We start from the raw sequence: 20,496 nt of genomic DNA on the forward strand, positions 1-20,496 counted from the left end.
CAGCTACTGTGAGCTGTCGGGGAGCATTTCAGCGCTCCTTTTGAATGAATGAATGAGCCTGGTAAAAGTCCTTTGGAATTGTTACAGCATTTCGAGTGTGGTTTTGGGGTTGTTTTTTGTTTGTTTCTTTATTTGTTTTGGGGTTGGCTTTTGTTTGTTTCTTTCTTTGTTTTGGGGTTGGCTTTTGTTTGTTTCTTGGTTTTGGGGTTGGCTTTTTTGTTTGGTGTGATAGTTACTCCAGGGATTGGTCACCCCACAGGGGATGCTAGTCTTCCCTTAGGGTTTTGAACTTAAGGTTCCTGTAAAGTCTTGATTAATGCCCCATCAACATCTTTGCTTGTACCCCACTTGAGTAAATAAGGAGCCATTTATTATGGGTAAAATGGTCTTGTGAGGCCATGACTCAAGGGTGCTGTTTGCAATAATACTGACTCTGTAAGGCCTATCTCACTTTAATACTGACTTAATGACTTTGATAACCTGGAGATAGAAGCCATCCTTCTGCACATCAGCTTACTCGGATAATGCTAGTAAGTAGGGGAGAAATATCAGAACTTTGGGGGTTTGAGGCTCTAGATCTAGAAAGCCAGGCAAAAGGGGAACCCCCTTCCATTGACACTTGTAACATGGAGATTTCACCTGCAGTTCCTGTGCATAGTCCATCTATATCTGAACAGGTTTTTCAGGAAAAATACTTGATCTTGCTGTCATGGCTGCTTGAAAGTGCTTTGAAATTAACCAACTAATGATAATCCAGTTCCAGGATGCCTTGCTATTAAAACTGTCAGTCATCTTTGGAACTCCATGAGTATCAGACCTCCGCAGCCTGCATTCCCACTGAATACATCATAGCTTAATAAAACTGGTCTTACTGAGGATGCCAAATCCCAGACTGAGAGTTTTCTATATTCAGGGAAGGCTAAGTAGGCCTTCTTATTTAATTACAACTGAAGCTACTCCTCAGTTAGCTTCCACCTTCATTAAGGTATGATGGAAGTAATAATTCTGGTTTCTGTCTACTGTAGAGCTCCTTACCTGTGTAGGAAAAGGTAAAATCTCTTCTATTCTAACTTGGCTTAAAGTTCTCCCATGTGGAGAGGTGCAAGTTTTAGCTTTGACAACACTGGATGCTGTCTACCAATCCTTTTCCTTTTTTCCTTTAGCCAGAACAGAAAAGTATACAGAAATGTAAGATTCATGGGTGAAAATACCAAGTGAGTCAGGAACTGGAAGCTTGCTGAAAATAGATTAGTTAACCCAGGTTTAATCTTAATACTTGCTAATTACATCTAGTCTTTCAGACACTTCAGCTGTGTAGAAACACAAGATGATGGCAAACCCTACTACTTTTCCACCTTTGGACTACAGATAGTTATGAGAAGTTCTAGGGTTAACAAATGTTAAACCAAACTAATCGAGACAAATCAAAAGTTTTTATTTAGTGTAAAGTCAGAAATACAACATCTTTAAAATGTTCATAAGTTAAATGAAGGCCACAGTAGTGGGATGTAAAATGGTATATAGATGAAATGACTACTATATATACACCGATGGATAAAGTATCACTATCCAATCTTACAATACAAACCATGATTTTAAGATTACTCGATCTTGGGAAATTGCTGAAGTCTAACAAGCGCATGCTCTGTTACCACTTGATCTCCTACAGTGCAGATGGAGATGTGCAGTGACATGGCTTTAAAGCTAGGATGGCTGTAATGCAATGCAATCTTTAGAAGTCAAGTGCTTGGTGTGATTGTTCTTTTTTTTTTTTTTTTTAATGCTCAAACCCTGGACTAACCGTGTGATCTACTCTACCTGCTAGCAATTCTTGGATGAACTTAGAGTTCCATAATAGGCAGTAAAGTGAGAGAGTAGCCCATAGGAGATTAAAAATAATTTTGGATGTTTACAGGACCCCATGACGCAAATGGTATCAGCCATTTGTGCCTTGGTGGGTAAAACTTTTTTCATCATCAGGTTTCTTGACTCAGACTTGTAAACAGCCCTGGAGACCAAACTATTAGTGCTTTGTTTGCAATCATCTGACTTTGCTGACATTCCAGTGAGTGCCGTACAGTCATCTTAAATGGGGAGAAATGGGAGATGTCTCCTTTGGGAAGGGGGAGTCTCACAATGTCAGCTTACACTTAAGACACAGTAGTGCTTAGCTGCCAAGAAACTTGGGGTTTGAGGGGGATTTATTCTGCTATTACATCCACTCACTCAGTTCCTGCAGCTTTACTTTATAGAATTCATCACGGCAAGATTGAAAGAGATCCTTGAACTAGTGGTTTCCTTTTGTTAAAAGGTAAGTACAATGGCTTCATTACTGAAGAGACAGACCTCAGTTCTCGGTAACATCCATAAATAAGTCTGCAATGCTGCTGTATGGCAAGATGAAACAGATGCAACTGAGTGCTGCTAAAACTTACATCGTTGTTTGTATTTCAGCTTCTGCTCTCCCTTAATACTGATCATGTTAGACATGCCGCCTCTATGGGAAGTGCTCAGACCCGTAATCTGGGCTGAGCTCCTTTACAAAACCTGCTAAAAAACCAGCCAAGCCAGTAAAAAAACAGGGCACCTTGACACTAGGCATTGTTCAGAGCAGCACAGATCTGAGAGGCAAAAGCCACCTTTTGTTCCACTGCAGTCTTCTGCCTTAGATGTTTTTGTGCAGTGCCTCAAGAGGTACTTCACAAGCTCAGGCTCTGGGGCAGGAGAACAGTTGCTCTAAGGCCTGAAGCAAAGACAAGTTTGGCACTTCAGGAGGAAAGTAAAAGGTGGCAAGGAAAGGCTTGTTCTCCGTTCCTCACTGCGTATTGTTCACAAGGAGCACGAGGAACATTGCTGACCACCTGTTTCTGTAAAGCTTATTACTCAGGTTTTTATTTAACTCCTCCTCATCACACAACTGAAAAACTTCAGGAAGATCATACATCGTGATGCTGTGCCTGATCGTTCTTTGAGGAAACAGGAAAGTGAAAGTGGTTTGAAGTGTACATCTTGCAAACTACAAACACTCTGATACTGCACCAATTTGGTATTTCCCTGATGTAAGTTGCTTATCCTTGTTCCTCTTCCCTTACCCTCCCCCTTCCCAAAAAATCTTATGTGTTTTTCTGCACGCAAACCCTGCAAATACTGTCATACTGTTACCACTTCATAGAAATTCTTAACTGGTTTATAGGTTTTTGTTTAAAGTTGCTTTGCAGAGCTATGGAGAATACTATACAGTAATCTAAATATATTTGAGGTGGAAAAGGCGATGCAATTAGACTTCGAATATTTTTATCAAACGAGGTTTCAACACAATATTGTAGTATTTTGCTAGTCAAGAACACTACCCTAAGACCTCAAAGAGCGCCAACAGACTTTTGTTTAACCTGACAAACTGAATCCAATTTTTAACAAGAGATGCTCATTTTTAAATGAAAGTTTAGTAAGTCTCTACACTACATTTGCACATTGCTTAATCTTAACAATACACAAACTTATGTCTCCTGTTCATGACAATGTTCTTAATTCTCTTTATCACCAAAGTTTATAATCTTCAGGTATCCAGTAAAGCCACAAACCAAGGTATTTTAGCTCATGTAGCCTATGCCAATTAAAACAAAAAAAGACAGCGGCAATACAATGACATCATCTGTGAGTCACCTTACTTCCTTTTGCTTTTTGTGTCAGTTGTTTGAAAAACACTAGATGCTGACATCAGATTTTCTATATACTGTCCAAGAACTTGGTTTTCTGATTTCAGTTTCAAGTTTTCTTCCTTAACAGCATCTACTCGTGCTGAGAGATCTGCGAAGGTGATATTATAAGAAAAATATTAGACACTATTGCATACAATAATGAATATGTTCTGTGTGCCTACATCAAACTATTCACGCTTCTAATGCGGGAAACACTGCCATAAGGTATTCTCTTATAAAACACTGTGCTACTCACAAGTTTTATCTAAAGCCCATTTTTCCGGTATTATTCTGTAGTATTTTGACAAACTTGTTACACAAACTTACTGTTAGTCTGTATCTTTATTCTTTTCTTGAATTCTTGAATTAAGCTATTGCAAACTAAACCTTTTGGAAACAAAAGTTTGATGATGAGCAGACTCAAAGGTATGTGTTCACTAATGAGCCTGGGAAAGTTAACCGTATCGCCCCTTCTGCTTGATGTGTATTGTGAGAGTCGAGCAAACATTATGTTGCATAAAGAGGGGAAAAAAAATAGTTCTGAGACCTTGCTTATGTACCTTCAACTGCATAAGTGACAGTAAGGTTCTCTTCTTTCGCTTATTACTGTGTGCTTGTAAAAAATCTGACGTGTCAAACTGCTAACCTTCAAGTGTGTGCTGCAGTTCCAAAACTTGATTAATAAGCCGTGTTTTCTCTTCTAATTCCACCTGATTCTCAGCCTCAACAGCTGCAATAAATCATACGAGTTTAATGCAACCTCTGTAACAGCTGGAAATTATACTAAGTAGAAAAAATAACAATGAAGAACAAGAACATTAAGAACTTATACCATCCATGTCGGCATTCATCATCGTAGAATGGGCTCTTTCCACTTTTGAAGAGAATATTCCTGAGAGATGCACTGCTTAAAGAAAGAAAAAAAAAAAAGAGAGAACACTAAGGCAACCGTTAATGTAACTGCCTTTATATTTGGATTTTGGATGCATTTTTCTAATTGGTTTTGAAAAGCCAGCACTTAAGCCTGAGGCAGAACAGCATTCGACATTCTTTATTTTTCCTAGAGCCTTACGTGGTATGTAAATGTGATTCTTCAACTAACTGTGCTTCAGTTGACAAAAATGACTGATCTAGATTACTCTCTAACGCATAAAATAACGCTGTGTTTCAGTGGTGCGATTGCCGCCTCCTGAGCGCCGATCTTTCTGGAATTGGCTATTAAAGAAAGAGAGCAGCAGCGGGGGCCCCCTTCGTCGTCCACCCGGTTCCGCTGCCGTCACGGGCAACCGTGTCACGGACGCAGGGACGCGCGCGTTTCTTCGGGTCCCTTGCACCCCGCAGCGCATCCCCCGCCGCCCCACCTCCGCATCCCTCGCTGCAGGACGGAACAGGCACGTTTAACGGCAGCGCTCGGGCGCCGGACCCGCTGCCGGGAAGCGCCGGCCGGGGGGGCGGCAGCACCGCAGAGGGCTTCCGCGCAGGGCCCTCCGGGAGCCGCCGGCAGCTCCGCGGCCCTGCCCGCGCGGCCCGCGGCCGGGCCCCGCTCCGCGGCCTAGCGCGTCCTCCCTACAGCCGCCGCGGCCCGGCCGCGCCGCCCCGCCTCCTCACCTGCCGCCGCCGCCGCCTCCCTCCGGGCTGCGCCCCGCGCCCCGGCCCGGCCGCAGCTGTGCGCCTCCCCGCTGCGCCTGCGCCGCCTCCCCGGCAGCTGGCCCTGCGCGCGCACGGGGCTGCGCCCGCCCTAGCCAACGGGGCGTGCCGGCGGAGCGGGGCGGGGCCCCGGCGCCTCGCTGGCGGGCGGGAGGAGCCCCGCCGGCCGCCCCCTCACCGCGTGCGGGGCGCGTGTCCCGGCTGCCGGGGCGAGGGGCGCCCCTCTCCGCTCCCCCCTCTCCCTGCCGGCAGGCGAGGCCCGCTGCTAGTTGCCCGGCCGGTACTCGGCAGCGGTGGAGGGCGGCGCTGGGGCTGGCGGAGCCCCCCCCTCACACACAACGGCCGGGCCTGGCGCCCCCTCCCCCGCCAAGGCCGGTCCCCGCCCCGCGGCGGGCGGTGCAGGCGGGGCGGGCCTGAGGGGGTGCGGGACACGAGAGCGCTCCGCCGTCCTCGCGGGTTTTTTTAACCGTACGCTGTCCTTTCCCGTTAAATCCCACTGAATTGCAGATAAAATAACGGAAGTAACTAGTAAGTACGCGATTAAGTTAATATCAACGTTTTCCTGGTAAATTCGTCTTGTGCAGGTGTTTAGAGCGGTGGTCCTCAACCAGCGGTTGGTGGCGTTCAGAAGAAATTAAGAAAAGGCAGATGTTCTCCGGCGTGTAACTCCTTCAGAGTTGGGTAGGTTGGCAAAGCCCGAGTGAGGAACGTCGGTGGAAGCCGAGCGTGCGTGTGGTTGCAGTTAACTCTGTCTCAGGTGCTCCTACGTGGAGCTCTTGGAGAGGAGACGCCCAGCCGGAGTCCAGCGGGGTCTACCTGCTCCGGTTCAGCGCCCCGTAAACCTGGCCAAGCCGCTTCCAGTCTGGCAGATCGATAAGCCTTCCACACAGCAGCGTCCAGATTAAGAAACCTCTGATTTAGCTCCTTGCTTCTGGATCTTAACAGCATTAGAGATCACACCACACGGAAACCTAAGTAACTTCGAGTAGTTGCTCTCATCTAGTAGCTCAGTAGCTCCAAGCCAGCACTCCTGTTTCTGTGTTCTTTGGTTCCCTGGAGGGAATAACCCTTGCAGCGCATGCCGCACAGGGTGCTCCCTTTGGAGCCCGTAGGACAGCCTACGAGCCACAGTAAAGGCAGCGTGCAGGACCCGAGCTCGTTTTAGTGGCTTCGCTGAAGTGACTGCACTGCACAGCCTGTAGTATCTTCATAGGTACTACGTAGCTTGAACCGTATGTTGCAGTGAAATATATCCGTATCGTATCCGTGTGTTGCAGGAAGATATCCAGTAATAAATAAATAATTTGATGCTGTATAGATACTCGGGAAGATAAAGGCATTTGGGAAGTGTGCCCTCTACTGTATTTTTTAATACACTTCAGAAAGTACGTCTTTATAATATCCTACATCTTCTGGGTGCCTCCACAGTATTATCAACATTGTGTTAATTAAATAACTGTTTTAACCTCACAATCAGATAAATTCAGATTAGACTGAATGCTGTTCAAGTTATGAAAACACTTTAATTAGAGTCCTGCAGTCTGTTTGTACTGGAAAATGAGTCTGTTGTTTTCAGTTCTATTAGCTGGTTTACTTAAAAGTATATCACTTTCTCTACAAAAGGCATTTTTAACCCAGTAATCCTCCTTAATCCCTGCAAGCAGGCCTCTCAGGTGGTGGCTGGGCTTTAGGAGCTTGTTAGTAACTCTCCTTGATTGCTGTTTTTAAAATGACAGGTGCTTCTCACCCTGTTATGATCTCGCTTGCTGCACCTTGATTAAGGGGGAGAAAATATGGCCAGAGTCTGCAAGTGGATACAGATGGATGGAGAGCTTGCTGAACTTGTGCAGAACTTGCTGTGTTTTATACTACAAGAGGGGAAAGAAAAATGATTGAGGGCTAATCTTAGGGGAATACATCTCTTCGCTGCAGAAATTCCACTTTGCTCGCTGCATTACATTTGCAGTTTATTGTCTAAACTGTCCCAAAATGAGCAAAGTGGAAAAATCCTTGACATTAAATTATGGGACAGAATGGAAACTAGATATATTGGCTCCTCTGCTGTTGTAGCCAAAACAGAGTAGTAATTCCAAGAGTTGCTGGTTTACCTACTGTTTCCATTTTGGTACGTGTACTGTTGAGGGTTGATTCTGCTTTGCATGGTTGTGGTTTCTGACTGCTGTATTTTGTTTTGATTCTTAACTCTGATACTTGAGCTTGAGCACCAGGCTGAAACTTCTTTTCCGAAGTTAACCTGTGTGAGAGGTTTTTTGGTTTACCTTCAGAGAAAATTGTCTTTATCTGAGCCTCCACTGTTAGCATTGCAGAGGGGCTGTCAGCAGAGAACAGATGGCATCTTCAGTCTACGCAGTGCTGTGTGTTACTAGGTTAGTGTTGAACAGTTGCACAGATGCTTCTTTAGGTTTGTACCGCAGTATACTCGGACATATTGGATCTCACACAATGCATCTTCCTACTGCAAGTGCTTAATATGAACCCCTTTACCCTAGTATCTGAGATTGCACAGCTGGCCCGTGCTCCTGGGCCCCAACGCTTAGAAACTGTTTCTGTGTGACCTGGCTGCGTCCCAACTCCTTATCATGGCAAGACCCACGCGTATTACTTTTTTTTTCTTTCCCTGTCCTTCATCCCCTCTTTCCAAGGGGAGCATACCTAAGTGCTGAGCCAGCAGGGAGCAACCCTGCTGTGCACAGCCCTGGTCTGCTCAGTCCAGGGACCAAGACTGTTGGATTGATGCTGCTGGATGTAAATTCCACAGAGAGAACGCCTAGCTCCTCTTGCTTTCCCTTGAAAAGGTTTGCCTTTGTAATCCTCTCTCTATTTTCCAGCGCAAATAAGTCAACCCCGGGATTCTAAATATCTGATGTGTTACTGGATTTAAACAAACAAACAAAAAACCCAAACCCAGCGCACCACAGAAAAAAGCCCACAGCCCAAAGCTTTTTTTAATGAGAAATCAACCAAAACAGCAAAAGCTTAGCATATCACAACTTACCTATTTGTTTTTCAAATTCCTTACCTCACCTGTCTTGCATTGGGTAATATATCATTCATGAAATCTGTTGTGCACTTTAAATTTGAAGCTTAAGGGATTTAGAGTATATCCCAAACAATAAGATTCCTTTTATAATGCGGAATGTGTCCCAGGGAAGGCATACCTATGCATGTGTGTAGAGCAACCAAATAGTACCTTGCATTTTAGGGGTGTGCTTGATGTCCCCTTTGACTGGAGGAGGCCAATCCAAGCCCTTGTATAACAATTCTTGCTTTTATCAGCCTGTAGTATTTTGTTAACTCTTGTGTTCGAAAGTGTCATTTTTTTGTTCTTTAAGTTGTTAGCATGGCGAGTCTTGCCTCGGGACTGTTCCTAGGAGAACCTGAAACAATCCTTCTAAAGACTGGCTTCTGTTTGACAGGGATCTGGCAGCATTTGCTTCTCTGTGGTTTCCCCACTCACTGGGAGGGGCAAAATTAATGGGGTAAATACTAATTACTAATTAAGTGTGAGCAAATAGGTCAACTTCGCTATGTGGCTGCTTACTTTGAGTATTCGGAATACGCAGCACGAGGCTGCGAGACTGGGCACAACCTGTGTTCACAGAGCTTTTTTTTTAGTTTTGTTTACAAACTTACTGCTCTCTACTTTAGAGAACATATACCTTATCAAGAAAATAATATTCACAAATGCTGGAAATTAATTGCTTTCTCCTGTGGAGCAGCATAACAACATACTAATATCCACTCTGCAGTTTAAAAGAAGAAATAAGAGGATTCTCTTTCTTACTGGAAATACTTGAACACTGCCCTAAGTAATGTTCCACTGTTTGGTTTATTAAACTGTTTTTACACTACATGCTAGATCACTTGCTTCAGGTAAGTGGACTTTCTGACTGAAGAGTTATAAAGAGAGCTCGTAGTTTTTAGCAATGTATCAGAGCTCCTGAAGTCAAAACTGACTTGGATGTAACTAAGAACAGGTGCTAATCCCTTTCTTTCTCACTAATTCATTTTATGTTTTTCTAAGGCATTTGATTAAAGCAGAGGAGGCATTCATAACATTGTCATCTATATTAAATATATAGGAACAACAAGTTTTACTTTATAAATGCAATTATCTATACTTGTACGTTAAGTTCCAGTTAAGCTTTCCTAAAACTAGCTGATGTTGCTGGCCAAAGGAATTAATTTATTCAGTTTCACTGAAAGAGCATTTTTTGCTTAAAATAGCAACAATCTCCCTAGGATATAAGGCATTATTAATAGTTAACCTGAAGCATATATGTGTGCAGTTACAAAACTACAGGAGAGAATTTTATTGCTCTGGACTCAGATTCTAAGTCATTGCTGCTAATGACAAACACTTTCAGATGTTTTATTTCTAAAACTCTGGTGTACATCCTGGTTTTGCCATGGTACGCAGTGCAAACCAACAAGGCTTTCGCTTCCTTTTTGGCAACGTTACAGACGCTAGAGGCGCCTGCGTAAGCTGACGGATGACAGAGGCTTCACTGTTCACCACTAGAATAGAAATGTGTTCTCCTTTTTGTTAACAGAAGAAGGTATTGTGCATATTTCTGAAATGAGTTTGCTATTTGAACTGTACTGTTTTCTCCTTTAATTATTGCCACAAAGAAAAAGACGAAAAGGAATACAAATGGTTCAATTCTTTTTCCTTGCAATACTAACTTTGCAAGACCCTTTACATCAAATCTTCATCATTTTGCTTCTCTGCGGAAATGACAGACAGACTGAGAAGTTTTTTTTCAAGTAATGTTGCTTTACACCAGAATTCTTTGCAATTCTTGTTACTCTTTCTGAGTAACCTCAAAAGGCTTTTGTAGCCATGTGCACATCCTTGTGCAAATTTACAATTACAGACTTCTGTCAACTGCAGATTCTAAGTAGTTCTTAGTTTGCGCTTTTCCCAACCAAATCAAATTATACAAAATGAGCAGCTGTTTTGGCTTACATTGGTCTAACTGTTGTCTGTGTCCTTACTTATTGTCTGTGTTTTGGTAGTGCCTTAGGTTGCGAATGAGAATGGGACCTCATCAGATTACATACCCTGTGAGCATACAGTTGGGGAAAAAAAATCCAGTCTCTTTAGAAAGTCTACAAAAAGAAAGCCTTAGAAAGTCATATTTTCTCTTTAACCCTAAGGAGGCCTGCCTTCTAATGTAACTGCGTCTTATCTTTTGCAAGATTGTGCATGAGTGCAAATGTTCTCATTTCGACTCTTGACTCCACAAAAGTGCATTTTTAAATAGACTGAGCAACTGAACTCTTTGCAGCTTTAGGCTGTGAATACCAACATATATGACATAATGTTGGCCTGTTAACAGTTTGATCCTCCTTGTAATCATCAGCTGTAGGTTTGCCACCAAATTTTGTGGAAGGACATTTAGCAGGGTTCTGTATTTACTGGTAACTTAATGGGACGAAAAACTGTTTTGCCTTTCTGTAAGTTAGGCCTAAACATTTAGGGGGTTGTATCTGCTTTTTAAAAGAGGGGTTTACATGAGAAATGTAGTCCTTGATGTTGGCTTTCTGTAAAGAGCATTTGAAAAAAGAGTAAGAGAATTTCTAGGTTCATTACAATGGAGAAAGAGCGCCTTGATTTACTTATACAGCATTGATCAGAAGAACAATAAGGAATTTTTTGCAGCTGTTGGGCATCGTCTCACTGTTTTGTTTTATTTTTGGTTTAATTTCCTCTGTGCTTTTGCTTGAGTAGGTAATTTTTTGAGGGAACTTTATCCAGTGCTGTGAGTTTCTAAATGAAAAGGTATTTCTTTCATTAAAGGTGAAAATATTTTCACAAATGCTGTTAATGAATGCTTTCCTTGATTTCACGCGCTTTTGATATTGATATTAAAATACTTACCGAGAAGTTTCTATCTTGCTACCATTTTGTGTTCATCTTGATTTACATGGAAGTGATTTATTTTTAATACCTGTGTACTTAACAAATAGAGAAACGCTGCTGTTTTGAAAGAGCAATAGCTATTAAATATTCATGCATTGCACGCAGTTAATCAGGCTCAGTAACCTTTGTTGCTTTGCCACAATGGCTTTTCACTGTAGTAAAGAAACTTTGATATAAAGACTGTATTCCGATTATGCTTCAGATTGTACATACATAGCATGTTATTCTACTTGTCTGTTTAGTATCTTTTCCAGTACATTTTAAGAAATGGGGGGGAAAGCCTGACGCAGTTACAAACGTACTAGGGTTCATTGAAACCAGCGCATCTTTGTGATCTTACTTAGAATGTAATTATGGAACTCTCGCTTCTAAAACATCAGGTCATCCTCAGGCAAAGTCCACTTACGATCTACATATTGCAAGTCTAGTTTCCTTATTCCTTGTTTGAACTTGCTGTTGTCCATCCTAAGGAATCTTTTTCTCTCTCACCCTGTAAAACTTTTCTTTTATCCTCCCAGCTCTTCTGGAATTGATGTTCTTCTCCAGCCTTACAGTTACAGCTGTAAGGCCCATCCTGTTTGTTAGCTTCAGTGCTCCGGAGTTACTGTAATTAGGCTTAACTTCTAGTGGGACAGATAAGGAAGACTGTTTCCTACAAAGTATATGATAGCCTCTTCGCATTATAGGTTAGGAATTTTCTTATACCCTTCTCTCTAACCTCCAGGTGTTGCCTTCTGGCAGAAGAAATGGACCAGGGTTATCATGTTCACCATGAATCTTACTGTATTCTCCCTCTATGCCTTCAAGCTAAAAACTTGCCTGAATATGTCACTTATATTCAGTACTCTGAATTTATCTCTCTACTTTTGAGCAACTGTCCCCACCTCTTCACTACTAGGGGAAAAGCTCTGATATTGGTAGCAGATCTTGCATAAAGAAGCTGTGTTTATGGTCCTCTCTGTGTTGTGAACATGAGCTTTCTCTGACCTTGGATGTGTTACCGCAGTCAAGAGTCTAGTAAATTGAAGTGCTCAGTTTCTGAGGTGCAGTAGAGTCTTGTTTGCACTGTTGCTGAGCAGCTACTTTTATATCAGTGACATCTGTCAGGGCTTGGCATTGGTGAGTATACTTTGGTATCTAGTGTCAGTTGGTGCTTGAATGAGAGAGTTTTTAACTTTGTGCCTCTGTTTTCTCATGTGTATTAACACTTTCCATGCTGCAAGGGTGCTGAGGTTAGAGTAGTAGAGGAGGCTAGTGGGTGTTTGCCTTCTAAAGAAAGCAACTTGACATCTTCCAAAAGCCTAAGCAAGCAATATGGCAAAAACACCCATCCAGTATTGTGGAGCCAGCCCTAACTCGGCTACTTCTGGATGTCTTGCAAAGACTAGACAATCTTGCCACTGTATGCTGCCCCTCGTCTGTTCTTGCCATGTTATCAGCTGTGCAGCAAGTCATGAAACAGCATCATAGGCTACCTTTTCCGTACTGTTCTACACCTTGCTACAGGGAAAGAGTGAGATTTGCTGTCAGGAGAACCCTTCGTTACCGCACAACTTGGACCAAGGTCTGCCAATTTATCTTACTGTAAATAGTTTGGGTCAACCACATCTTGATGTCCATTAGGCTATATGCTGTATAAACAAAGTGTGTTCAAACATCCAGTTCAGCACCATCACACTAATATGAAATGGCTAGAAAATTGTGTTCTAAAAATAAGATCAACACCATGGGGTTTTTTATATAGAAGGTAAAGATAGCATGTACAATAACATTCTTTACGCTAAAAAAAGGGGGGGGGGATAGGACTTGTATTATTCATTAATAAGCAATCTAGATTCCTAGCTAGTGTAAATTAGCACAGCTCTATGGCAGCCATGCTGACGTGATCAAGTTGATACTCTGGCCACACCTTTCTAAATAATTTATTATCAATTCATATTAACTCACTTCATTTTCCCAGTAGGTAGAACTATCCTGCTTCCCATTCCAAATAATTTTTATTCCATAAGCTAGAAGGGGGGGGAAGGGGGAGGTGGAGGCAGTCTTTGCTTTTGTAGTTTCTTTTAAAACAATTAAATGCTTAATAGTGGGGATTTAAATGGATCAGCTTATTTCCATTACCAATTAATTTGCATCACTTCTTGTGATCTCTCACTAGAGTATGTCAGATTATCGTTCCATATTCAGGAGGAAAGGCCAGCATTATCTGTATTTTCTTTGATAGTAGTAACTACTGAGTTAACATTTCTGTAACTTTCTAAACAGTGAAAGGCTATATATGCTCAGATGACGAATGTATATTACCATATGCTATTATATGAAAACTCCATACCCCCAAAATCTCAATTCTTAACTAATCACAAGGCTTATTCAACTACACAACTAGAAAAGTTTACTTGAGGGCATTTGCTAAAAATACATTGTACCTGGTAATTAGGATCTACAGATTTGTGTGCTCACCCCGTACTGTTATTCAGCCCGTGGAATTTGTATTGTATCAGTAGATTACTGTAGTTTCTTACCTGAATCATCTGCCAAAGAAATGTTGGTGAAAGTGCCATCCTCCTCATCCAAAGGTAACTCCATTTTGCTTCCTTTTTTCAAAGTTTGAGACGTGCGTTAAGCGTGGCAGTTGTCAGCCATTTTTCAGTGTGCACGTGACTTCTCTGGTTAAATCTTTAATGAGTCCAACACACAGGTGTTATCGAATACTGTTGGCAACTACACACATCTTACTCTGTGTGGTATCTCATCTGAACCTTGAGCTCTTTTCTGGAAATTGTTAAGCTAGAAGTTTTCAGAGTTCTAACTGCTTCGTCAGATACGTGCTGAGCAAACACTGTTATTGCAGGCTCTTTCTGTGAAAGAACTGTGTATTCACCCTAGTTGGGTTTTTTGTTGTTGTGCTTGATTTTCTCTAGGGCTGTGTATGTTTTTTCGTTGGAGGATTTTTTTTTGATAGAGAAAAGAGGGAAAGTAACTTAAAGTGTTCAAAAAATGTTACTTACAGTCCAAGCAAATGCAATGGACAGATTTGGGAGCAGCAAATTTAAAATGTAATCTTCAAAACTTAGGAATGTGAGTAACTTTACTTACATGAACAGTTGCATCAAAACCAATCAGGCAGTGTGAAGAAGTGAAGTCACGTAAGTTGAGCGTGTGCCGTTCTGTGATAGTAGACGTGAGGAAGGAAGAGAAATCGAGTTCAAAGAAAACCCCACTTTAGTCTTCTTGTTTTGCTTCTTAAAGAAAACTGGACATCATTTGAACATATAAACTAGAAATTCACCTCAAACTACTTACCTCTTAGAAATAGCTTTCTTTTGTACTCCTAGAATAAAATGTTTTCTTGCAATTAATTTAAAAGTATAAATGGCCCTGGTCTTGATTAAAGACAGTATAGTGAATAGTGGAACCACTTCATTTTCAGGGGGTTGCATGTTCAGAATCTACCCATCTTTTAATTTTTTAATTTGTATTCAGATAAAGGCTGTAAGTTTAGGATGTTGACAAATAATTTTTTTTCTTAATTGTAATTAGGAACCTCTCTGAAGTCTCACTAAAAATTGAATCTTAGTTTTGTGAAGCACTGTCCAACTATAGAATGAGATAGTTCTTGGAATTTACAGTTTGCCTTTCACGCTTTTAGACATAATCTTGATTTGGACTCCTGAGATGGCTTCTGTGTACAAAGGTAAATGCACGTAACTTTACAGGATAAAGGGCCTAAGACACTAAGCATTGGAATTGGTGTGCTTACAGAAATGATAAATGTAATGCTGCTATGTAGTTTTTTCTTCTGATCCTTTAACTGCTTAGTTTTATTTAAGCTTTTCTGTTGGTGTCAGTGAAGTTACTGACAGCTGCCTTCAGAGACTACTGAAAACCAAGCACATCTTGCGTTTTCAGAATTGTGTTGAGAGTTACTCATTTTTGCTTCACATTGATCAGAACCAGTTCAAAAATTACCTTATTGGTCTCGAGTAGTCTGTGTGAGGAGACTTACTGGGTTCATTCCAAATCCTTGAGTATCACAAGGGGGATCTGGATCAGTTGGGTTTTTTTTCTTCTTTCAGTGATGCAACAGCATGCTTTAAAGCTCTCATCATGATGATAAAGCTAGAAAACATTTTGATCTTTTGTCTTTATTATGTCTTTTATTGTTCTCAGACATGTTATGTACAGTAGAAGCATTTCAACAACTCAGTTTGGAAGGGCAGATCCTAAAAACATATGCAATTATTGAATCTGTTACATCTGAATTTTGTAAAATCATATGCCTGTGGAACTAAGGGTTGTATCTTGTCTGAACTGTGTAGCCCTCATCTAAAAGGTTTAATTAACTTTTCTTGCCTGTGTCAATATTGTTCTATTATATTGGCCATACGGGCTCCCTCTGGTAGATACAGTTTCCATGTAAATTATTAGCTAGTTTTGGACAGACTCTCACAGTAGCCTAGTGAATATGGATGTTGTGCAGTTGTTATTCATGTCTAGATCAAAGCCATTAGTAAAAGTGATGCAGAGTAAAAGCTGTATTTTAATAAGAGCCAGTAAGAAAGACTCCTCAGGGTGAGGGAGAATATGATTCAAGGAGGAGTTTGGCTGCCTCATGTGCGATGTACTGATCCCTGCAACTTACACAGTCAGGCTCTTGCCTTTGTGCCAAGTGCATTGGTTGCAAGGACAAGAGCAGGTTACCCAAGGAGTTATTCTTCCTGCCCTACCGAGTCAAGGCTCCAAGGCTCAAAAATAAGGCTGCCCTGCAAGTGTTTCAGAGCTCATTAAAGCTCCCTTTGAAAGAAAGGCCTTTGGACAGATTGCTTGCTTCGTTTCCTCAGTCAGTGCCTCTACCTTTGTAGGAGGAGAGAGCGGAAAGTATAGATACATGTGTTTGGGTGCATGTACCTAGTTGTATGCATGTGTATATAAACAAAGACCAACGTGGGACCCTGGAGCTGCACTGTTTTACAGAAGGCCTTTGCTTTTCATGAGGACCTGGGAATCAGGTTTGTGGGAGACCTACACAGCTTGTGCATGGAAATGGAGACTCACTTACCAACAGAGAGAGGGATGGGGTTTAACTAAGAGGACTCTACAGACGTGATCTTGTTTCTTTCTTGCTCAAAAGATTCTTCATGTTTAAACATACACCTGTATTCTATAATTTTAAAGGCACTGTAGAATTATATCTGTAGCTTGCTTGGGTTTGTGAGTGCTGTGGTGACAAACATTTTCTGTGGTGGTGGCCTGATATTTTATTAGTGAAATAAGGTCTTTGGATAGGAGATGCCATGTAGATGTAAAGTAGAAATACCCATTTCTTGCTGTCACCATGTTTGTTTTATAAGGAGGAACATAAAGGAGCAGCAGACAGAGGAACTCTGACCAGCTTAAAAGCAAGCTGTGTAATGGAATTAACTGTCAGAGCACAATGAGTTTAGCTATTTCCATGTGTGAATTATTTTCACTGGAGTAATGGACATTAACGTAAAAAATGTGGTTATAAAATATCAGTTCATCTTTCTGAGGGTTTCATTACTAAGTTGAACAGAGGTTGTGAAGTACCTAGCAGCTGTCTGGCTGCCTTTTGAAATAGGTGGTGTAAACTGTCGGAGGAGGCTGAGGGTAGGGGAAGCGTGGGGACAGCCACTCCTGTGAGCCTTTTGTTTGACTTTATAGCAATAGCATCAGTTGATGTAGCCATGTGCTAGCCCAGTTTTGATGAGTATTGATAACAAGCACATTAGCAGATCACTGTCTGGATATGATGGTCATGAAAGCAGTAGATAAATACCCAAGAATGTCTTCAGGTTTGGTACCGAAATGATTCTCGAAGCTCAGGATTTTGTAGTCGGTCGGGCAACTTTGTGTCAAGTACACAATTACAGGAGGGTTTAGATCCTTAGATTTAAACAACCGTAGCTAAACCTGCCTGGTAGTAGGTTCACATTTTTATTACTGTAAGCACCATGTAACTATTTCCTAATTAAAATGATTTAATAGTGACCTGGAAAGGAAGTTGGCTCAGAGTTAAGTACAGATGTATGGCACATTTTAGCTAAACGTTAGCTAAAACACAGCCATGTGCTGTGACTCCTATTTATGTTAATGGTGTAACAGTGCTTATAGCGTGGTTGAGGCAGACTTCAATACCACTCATTTTTTGTAGGGTTCAGCCTTGCACTTCTGAACTGAGCTACGACATCAAAACATTCAACAGCCCTTTTCACCTGCTTCCCTTGTTTCCTCTTACAATGCTAATTTGTTACCTCTGGAAGTCCACAGCTGCGGTGCCTTTTGGAAATGCTTTTCAGTGGCTCTATTTCAAATATTTTTCTAACTTGGAAAGGCAAGAGGGAAGAGTGGGGTCAGAGACAGGAGGTTAGTCAGTTGAGACATTTTTGCTGTCTGCACCACTCAGCAAAACCTCACTGACTCCTTGTTCCAAAGGTGTAATTGTATAGAGATGCCTGCTGTTGCTCTGATACTTTCCGAGTATCAATAATAGAAAAGATTTTTTTTAAAGTCAGAAAAACACTCAACTAAAAAGGTTTCTGTTGATTTCAGAGAATACTGGGGCAGAGTCAGAGTACCCTGGGTGGGTTAGATCCTTGTTGCAACACAGGTGTAATGGCTGATCATCCATCAGGTCGCACTGTACAATCCTAATGCATCCATCTGCTTTTGTTATACAGTGGTTTGATCAACTTGAAGACAAGTTTTGCAAATGTGGATGTATATGATGTAAGCAACGCAGTATATTAAGTAAGCCACTAAAGGACTCTGAAATAGGAAAGCTATGTTTTGCATTCTTAGGAGATATTGTATCCTTCTGCTTTTAGTCAGCACATTTAAAAACAAAACCAAAAATACTCCTTTTGATTTGTATTTTTTTCAAGTAAGACAATAAGCTCTGAGTAAAGAGTAGAATTCAGCTCTGACTGTACAATTGGGTAATGTACATTTGTATAAATTTGCCGGAACTTTCTAGCATACAACAAAGTGTTTGGAATTATTTTTCTTACACAAAACATTATAAAAATGCATCCAATGTATCAGTTTCACACTGTATATAAAGGACAGCATTTTAAAAATATGTGCCTTGTTAGGAAATGACAGCTGCCAGTGCATTTCTGTTTTAATGAACTTTGACAGAAAGGATCTGTGGCACGTGTTTAGTGCATGCTAATAAAGCAGTAATCATACTAGTAAATTCAGAGGATGTTCAAAGCTAGTCTGACTGACACAGTATGACAGTAACCTACTTGCAGAACAACAGTTTACTGAGGTGGTGACAGAAGTGTATTAAATGTGTCATTCGCAGATTCAACCTGTAAACTGAGATATATTTATATTTGTCAGTAAGGCTCTAGGTGTATATTCTCTTCGCCCCCACCCCCCTGCCCTTCCCTCCTCACTCACCACTTACAACTTAAAGATACTTACAAGCCATGTTGTGGCTGAGATACGTCTTGCAAATTTTGAGATACACTTCGAGGGCATGTTATGCAAATGAGCATGATTATTTGCAAATGCTGCTTCTGAAGCTGCATCCAAAATCGGCCACCTGGAAACCATCCACAACAACTGCCCACTTGCATTCATATCCACTCACTTATTACATTTAATTTTTATAAACGCATACATGTTCTTTTCTGCATGAGTAATTTTTTTTTAAATTTCGATGTGCTGTCTGAAAATGAGTGACTTGTTCATAACATCTGGTATGTATGTCTTAAAATAGACCCACTTTCCTTCACGCTTGTCCATTCTACTCTCAGATTTCCTGTCATGCATCTGTCTAGACTTGGAGAACATTTGCCCACTAAATTAAAAAAAAAAAAAAAAAAATCTACTGCTTCAGACTACTTCAAATACTTCTTAAAGTTTAATTCTATTATGATTCCTGTAAAACCAGACAGTGACTGGGCAATGGGTGAGCCTATCTGTATTTTACTAGTGTTTCCTCTTCCATTTCCCGCTCCTTTCTCTTTCATCTGATACATCTTCTCATAACTCTTAACTAGGTGACTCAGCATGTGTAGCGTGCAGCAGAAGAGGACTCTTCACTAGACTTTGGAATGATCAATCTGCTTTTCCCTTTGAATGAAAGCCCATTCTGCTTCACTCCATTGATCTATAATTATAGAGCTGGCAGTAATTCAGGAACAGCATTGGCTCAAGTAATTTCTACATCTCTAATAATTTTTCATTGTGTATCTCATTAAAGATACTAGGAAATTATTGGTTAGCTCACAGGAGAGTACCAGCGTAGACACTGACAAGACACCGTTTTTTCTTTCATCACTCTATAGTCATACTAAATGTTTCCTCCACCTCTTTGTAATACAGAGATGCAGAGAGTTCGGCAGTGCATACCCTGTCCCAGGGAATGTGTTCCTTATGCTTTTGACAGCGTTCTCTAATCTGTCTGACCACGAGCATCCTTCTAAAGTGAACGTGACCAGCCGGAACATAGGAACTTTTCCTTCTTCTTGGTCCTTCCTAGAGCCCTCCAGGTCTATAACCAGCTAACCTGTGTGTTTCTTCTGTTCCACGGTGCAGTTAAATGCAAAACACTTTAGACTTTAAATGTGTAGTCATTAAAATTGTCATTGTTAAATGGATGGGGGAGATTTAATCCAATCAAAGTTTGTTGATTAACCAACAATTAAATTCATACAATACTAATAGATTTTACTTTGCAAGAGGATTGCAAAAATGGGTGGATCTCAATGCAGCCGTAGAAACTTCCTGCATGACGGTTCAGGTGCTGAGGTAGCTGGTTTGAGTACTTAAGCAATTTAGCTCTAGCAACACAGATTTCAGTGCTGGCTTCAGAATTACTGCTAGCTTCAGGAGCAGAGTAAGCTGGCTTTCATGGGTCCTGTGCTGCAGCGGCAAGGCAGATACTGGTACACCGTCCAACAGTGTGTCATGTCAGCCCACCGGCTCTTCTGTAACTTCTCTCTGAATCTTAGCACTTAACAGGGAAAAACATACAGGAGATATTTTAAAGTATTTTGCCATTTCAAACCTTTTTTAAATAATCAAATGTGATCTCTTTGTGGCCTGAATTCTGCCTGCTTTGGGCTTGATCAGCTTCATTGCAAGTACTCTGACTGGGATGCCTGCTGTTGCTGCAGGCTCTGAAAGAGGGTCATGCGGAACTGCATATGCTGGTCTTGCATACTTTGTGCA

General features: G+C 41.3%; 1 protein-coding gene across 4 annotated transcripts; it reads right to left on the reverse strand.

The window, feature by feature from the left end:
* Positions 1-1,414: 1,414 nt before the first annotated feature.
* On the reverse strand, positions 1,415-13,923 carry SCOC (short coiled-coil protein). Of its 4 annotated transcripts, none has more exons than XM_076337192.1 (4): positions 13,815-13,923; positions 4,531-4,602; positions 4,345-4,428; positions 1,415-3,807 (listed from the first exon to the last, which is right to left on the reverse strand). In XM_076337192.1, the coding sequence occupies exons 1-4, from the start codon at positions 13,876-13,878 to the stop codon at positions 3,665-3,667; spliced, it is 363 nt and encodes a 120-aa protein (XP_076193307.1). In that variant the 5' UTR covers positions 13,879-13,923; the 3' UTR covers positions 1,415-3,664. The 4 variants fall into 4 exon arrangements, with proteins under 4 accessions (XP_076193307.1, XP_076193306.1, XP_076193308.1 ...); XM_076337191.1 differs by having other exon boundaries at positions 4,531-4,605; XM_076337193.1 differs by lacking the exon at positions 13,815-13,923 and adding an exon at positions 5,307-5,375.
* Between the last annotated feature and the right edge of the window lie 6,573 nt (positions 13,924-20,496).

Source organism: Aptenodytes patagonicus, chromosome 4 (assembly GCF_965638725.1).
Source record: "Aptenodytes patagonicus chromosome 4, bAptPat1.pri.cur, whole genome shotgun sequence".
In the NCBI taxonomy this organism is placed as follows: Eukaryota; Metazoa; Chordata; class Aves; order Sphenisciformes; family Spheniscidae; genus Aptenodytes; species Aptenodytes patagonicus.

Bases quoted from the DNA above. Each gene is read 5' to 3' on its own strand.
- SCOC (XM_076337191.1), bottom strand. From the start codon at position 13,878: ATGGAGTTACCTTTGGATGAGGAGGATGGCACTTTCACCAACATTTCT. The intron at 4,606-13,814 runs GTAAGAAACTAC...TCTTTCTTTAAG, and splicing joins TTCTTTGGCAGATGATTCAG to CAGTGCATCTCTCAGGAATA. The intron at 3,808-4,344 runs GTTAGCAGTTTG...TCACCTTCGCAG, and splicing joins ACTGCAGCACACACTTGAAG to ATCTCTCAGCACGAGTAGAT.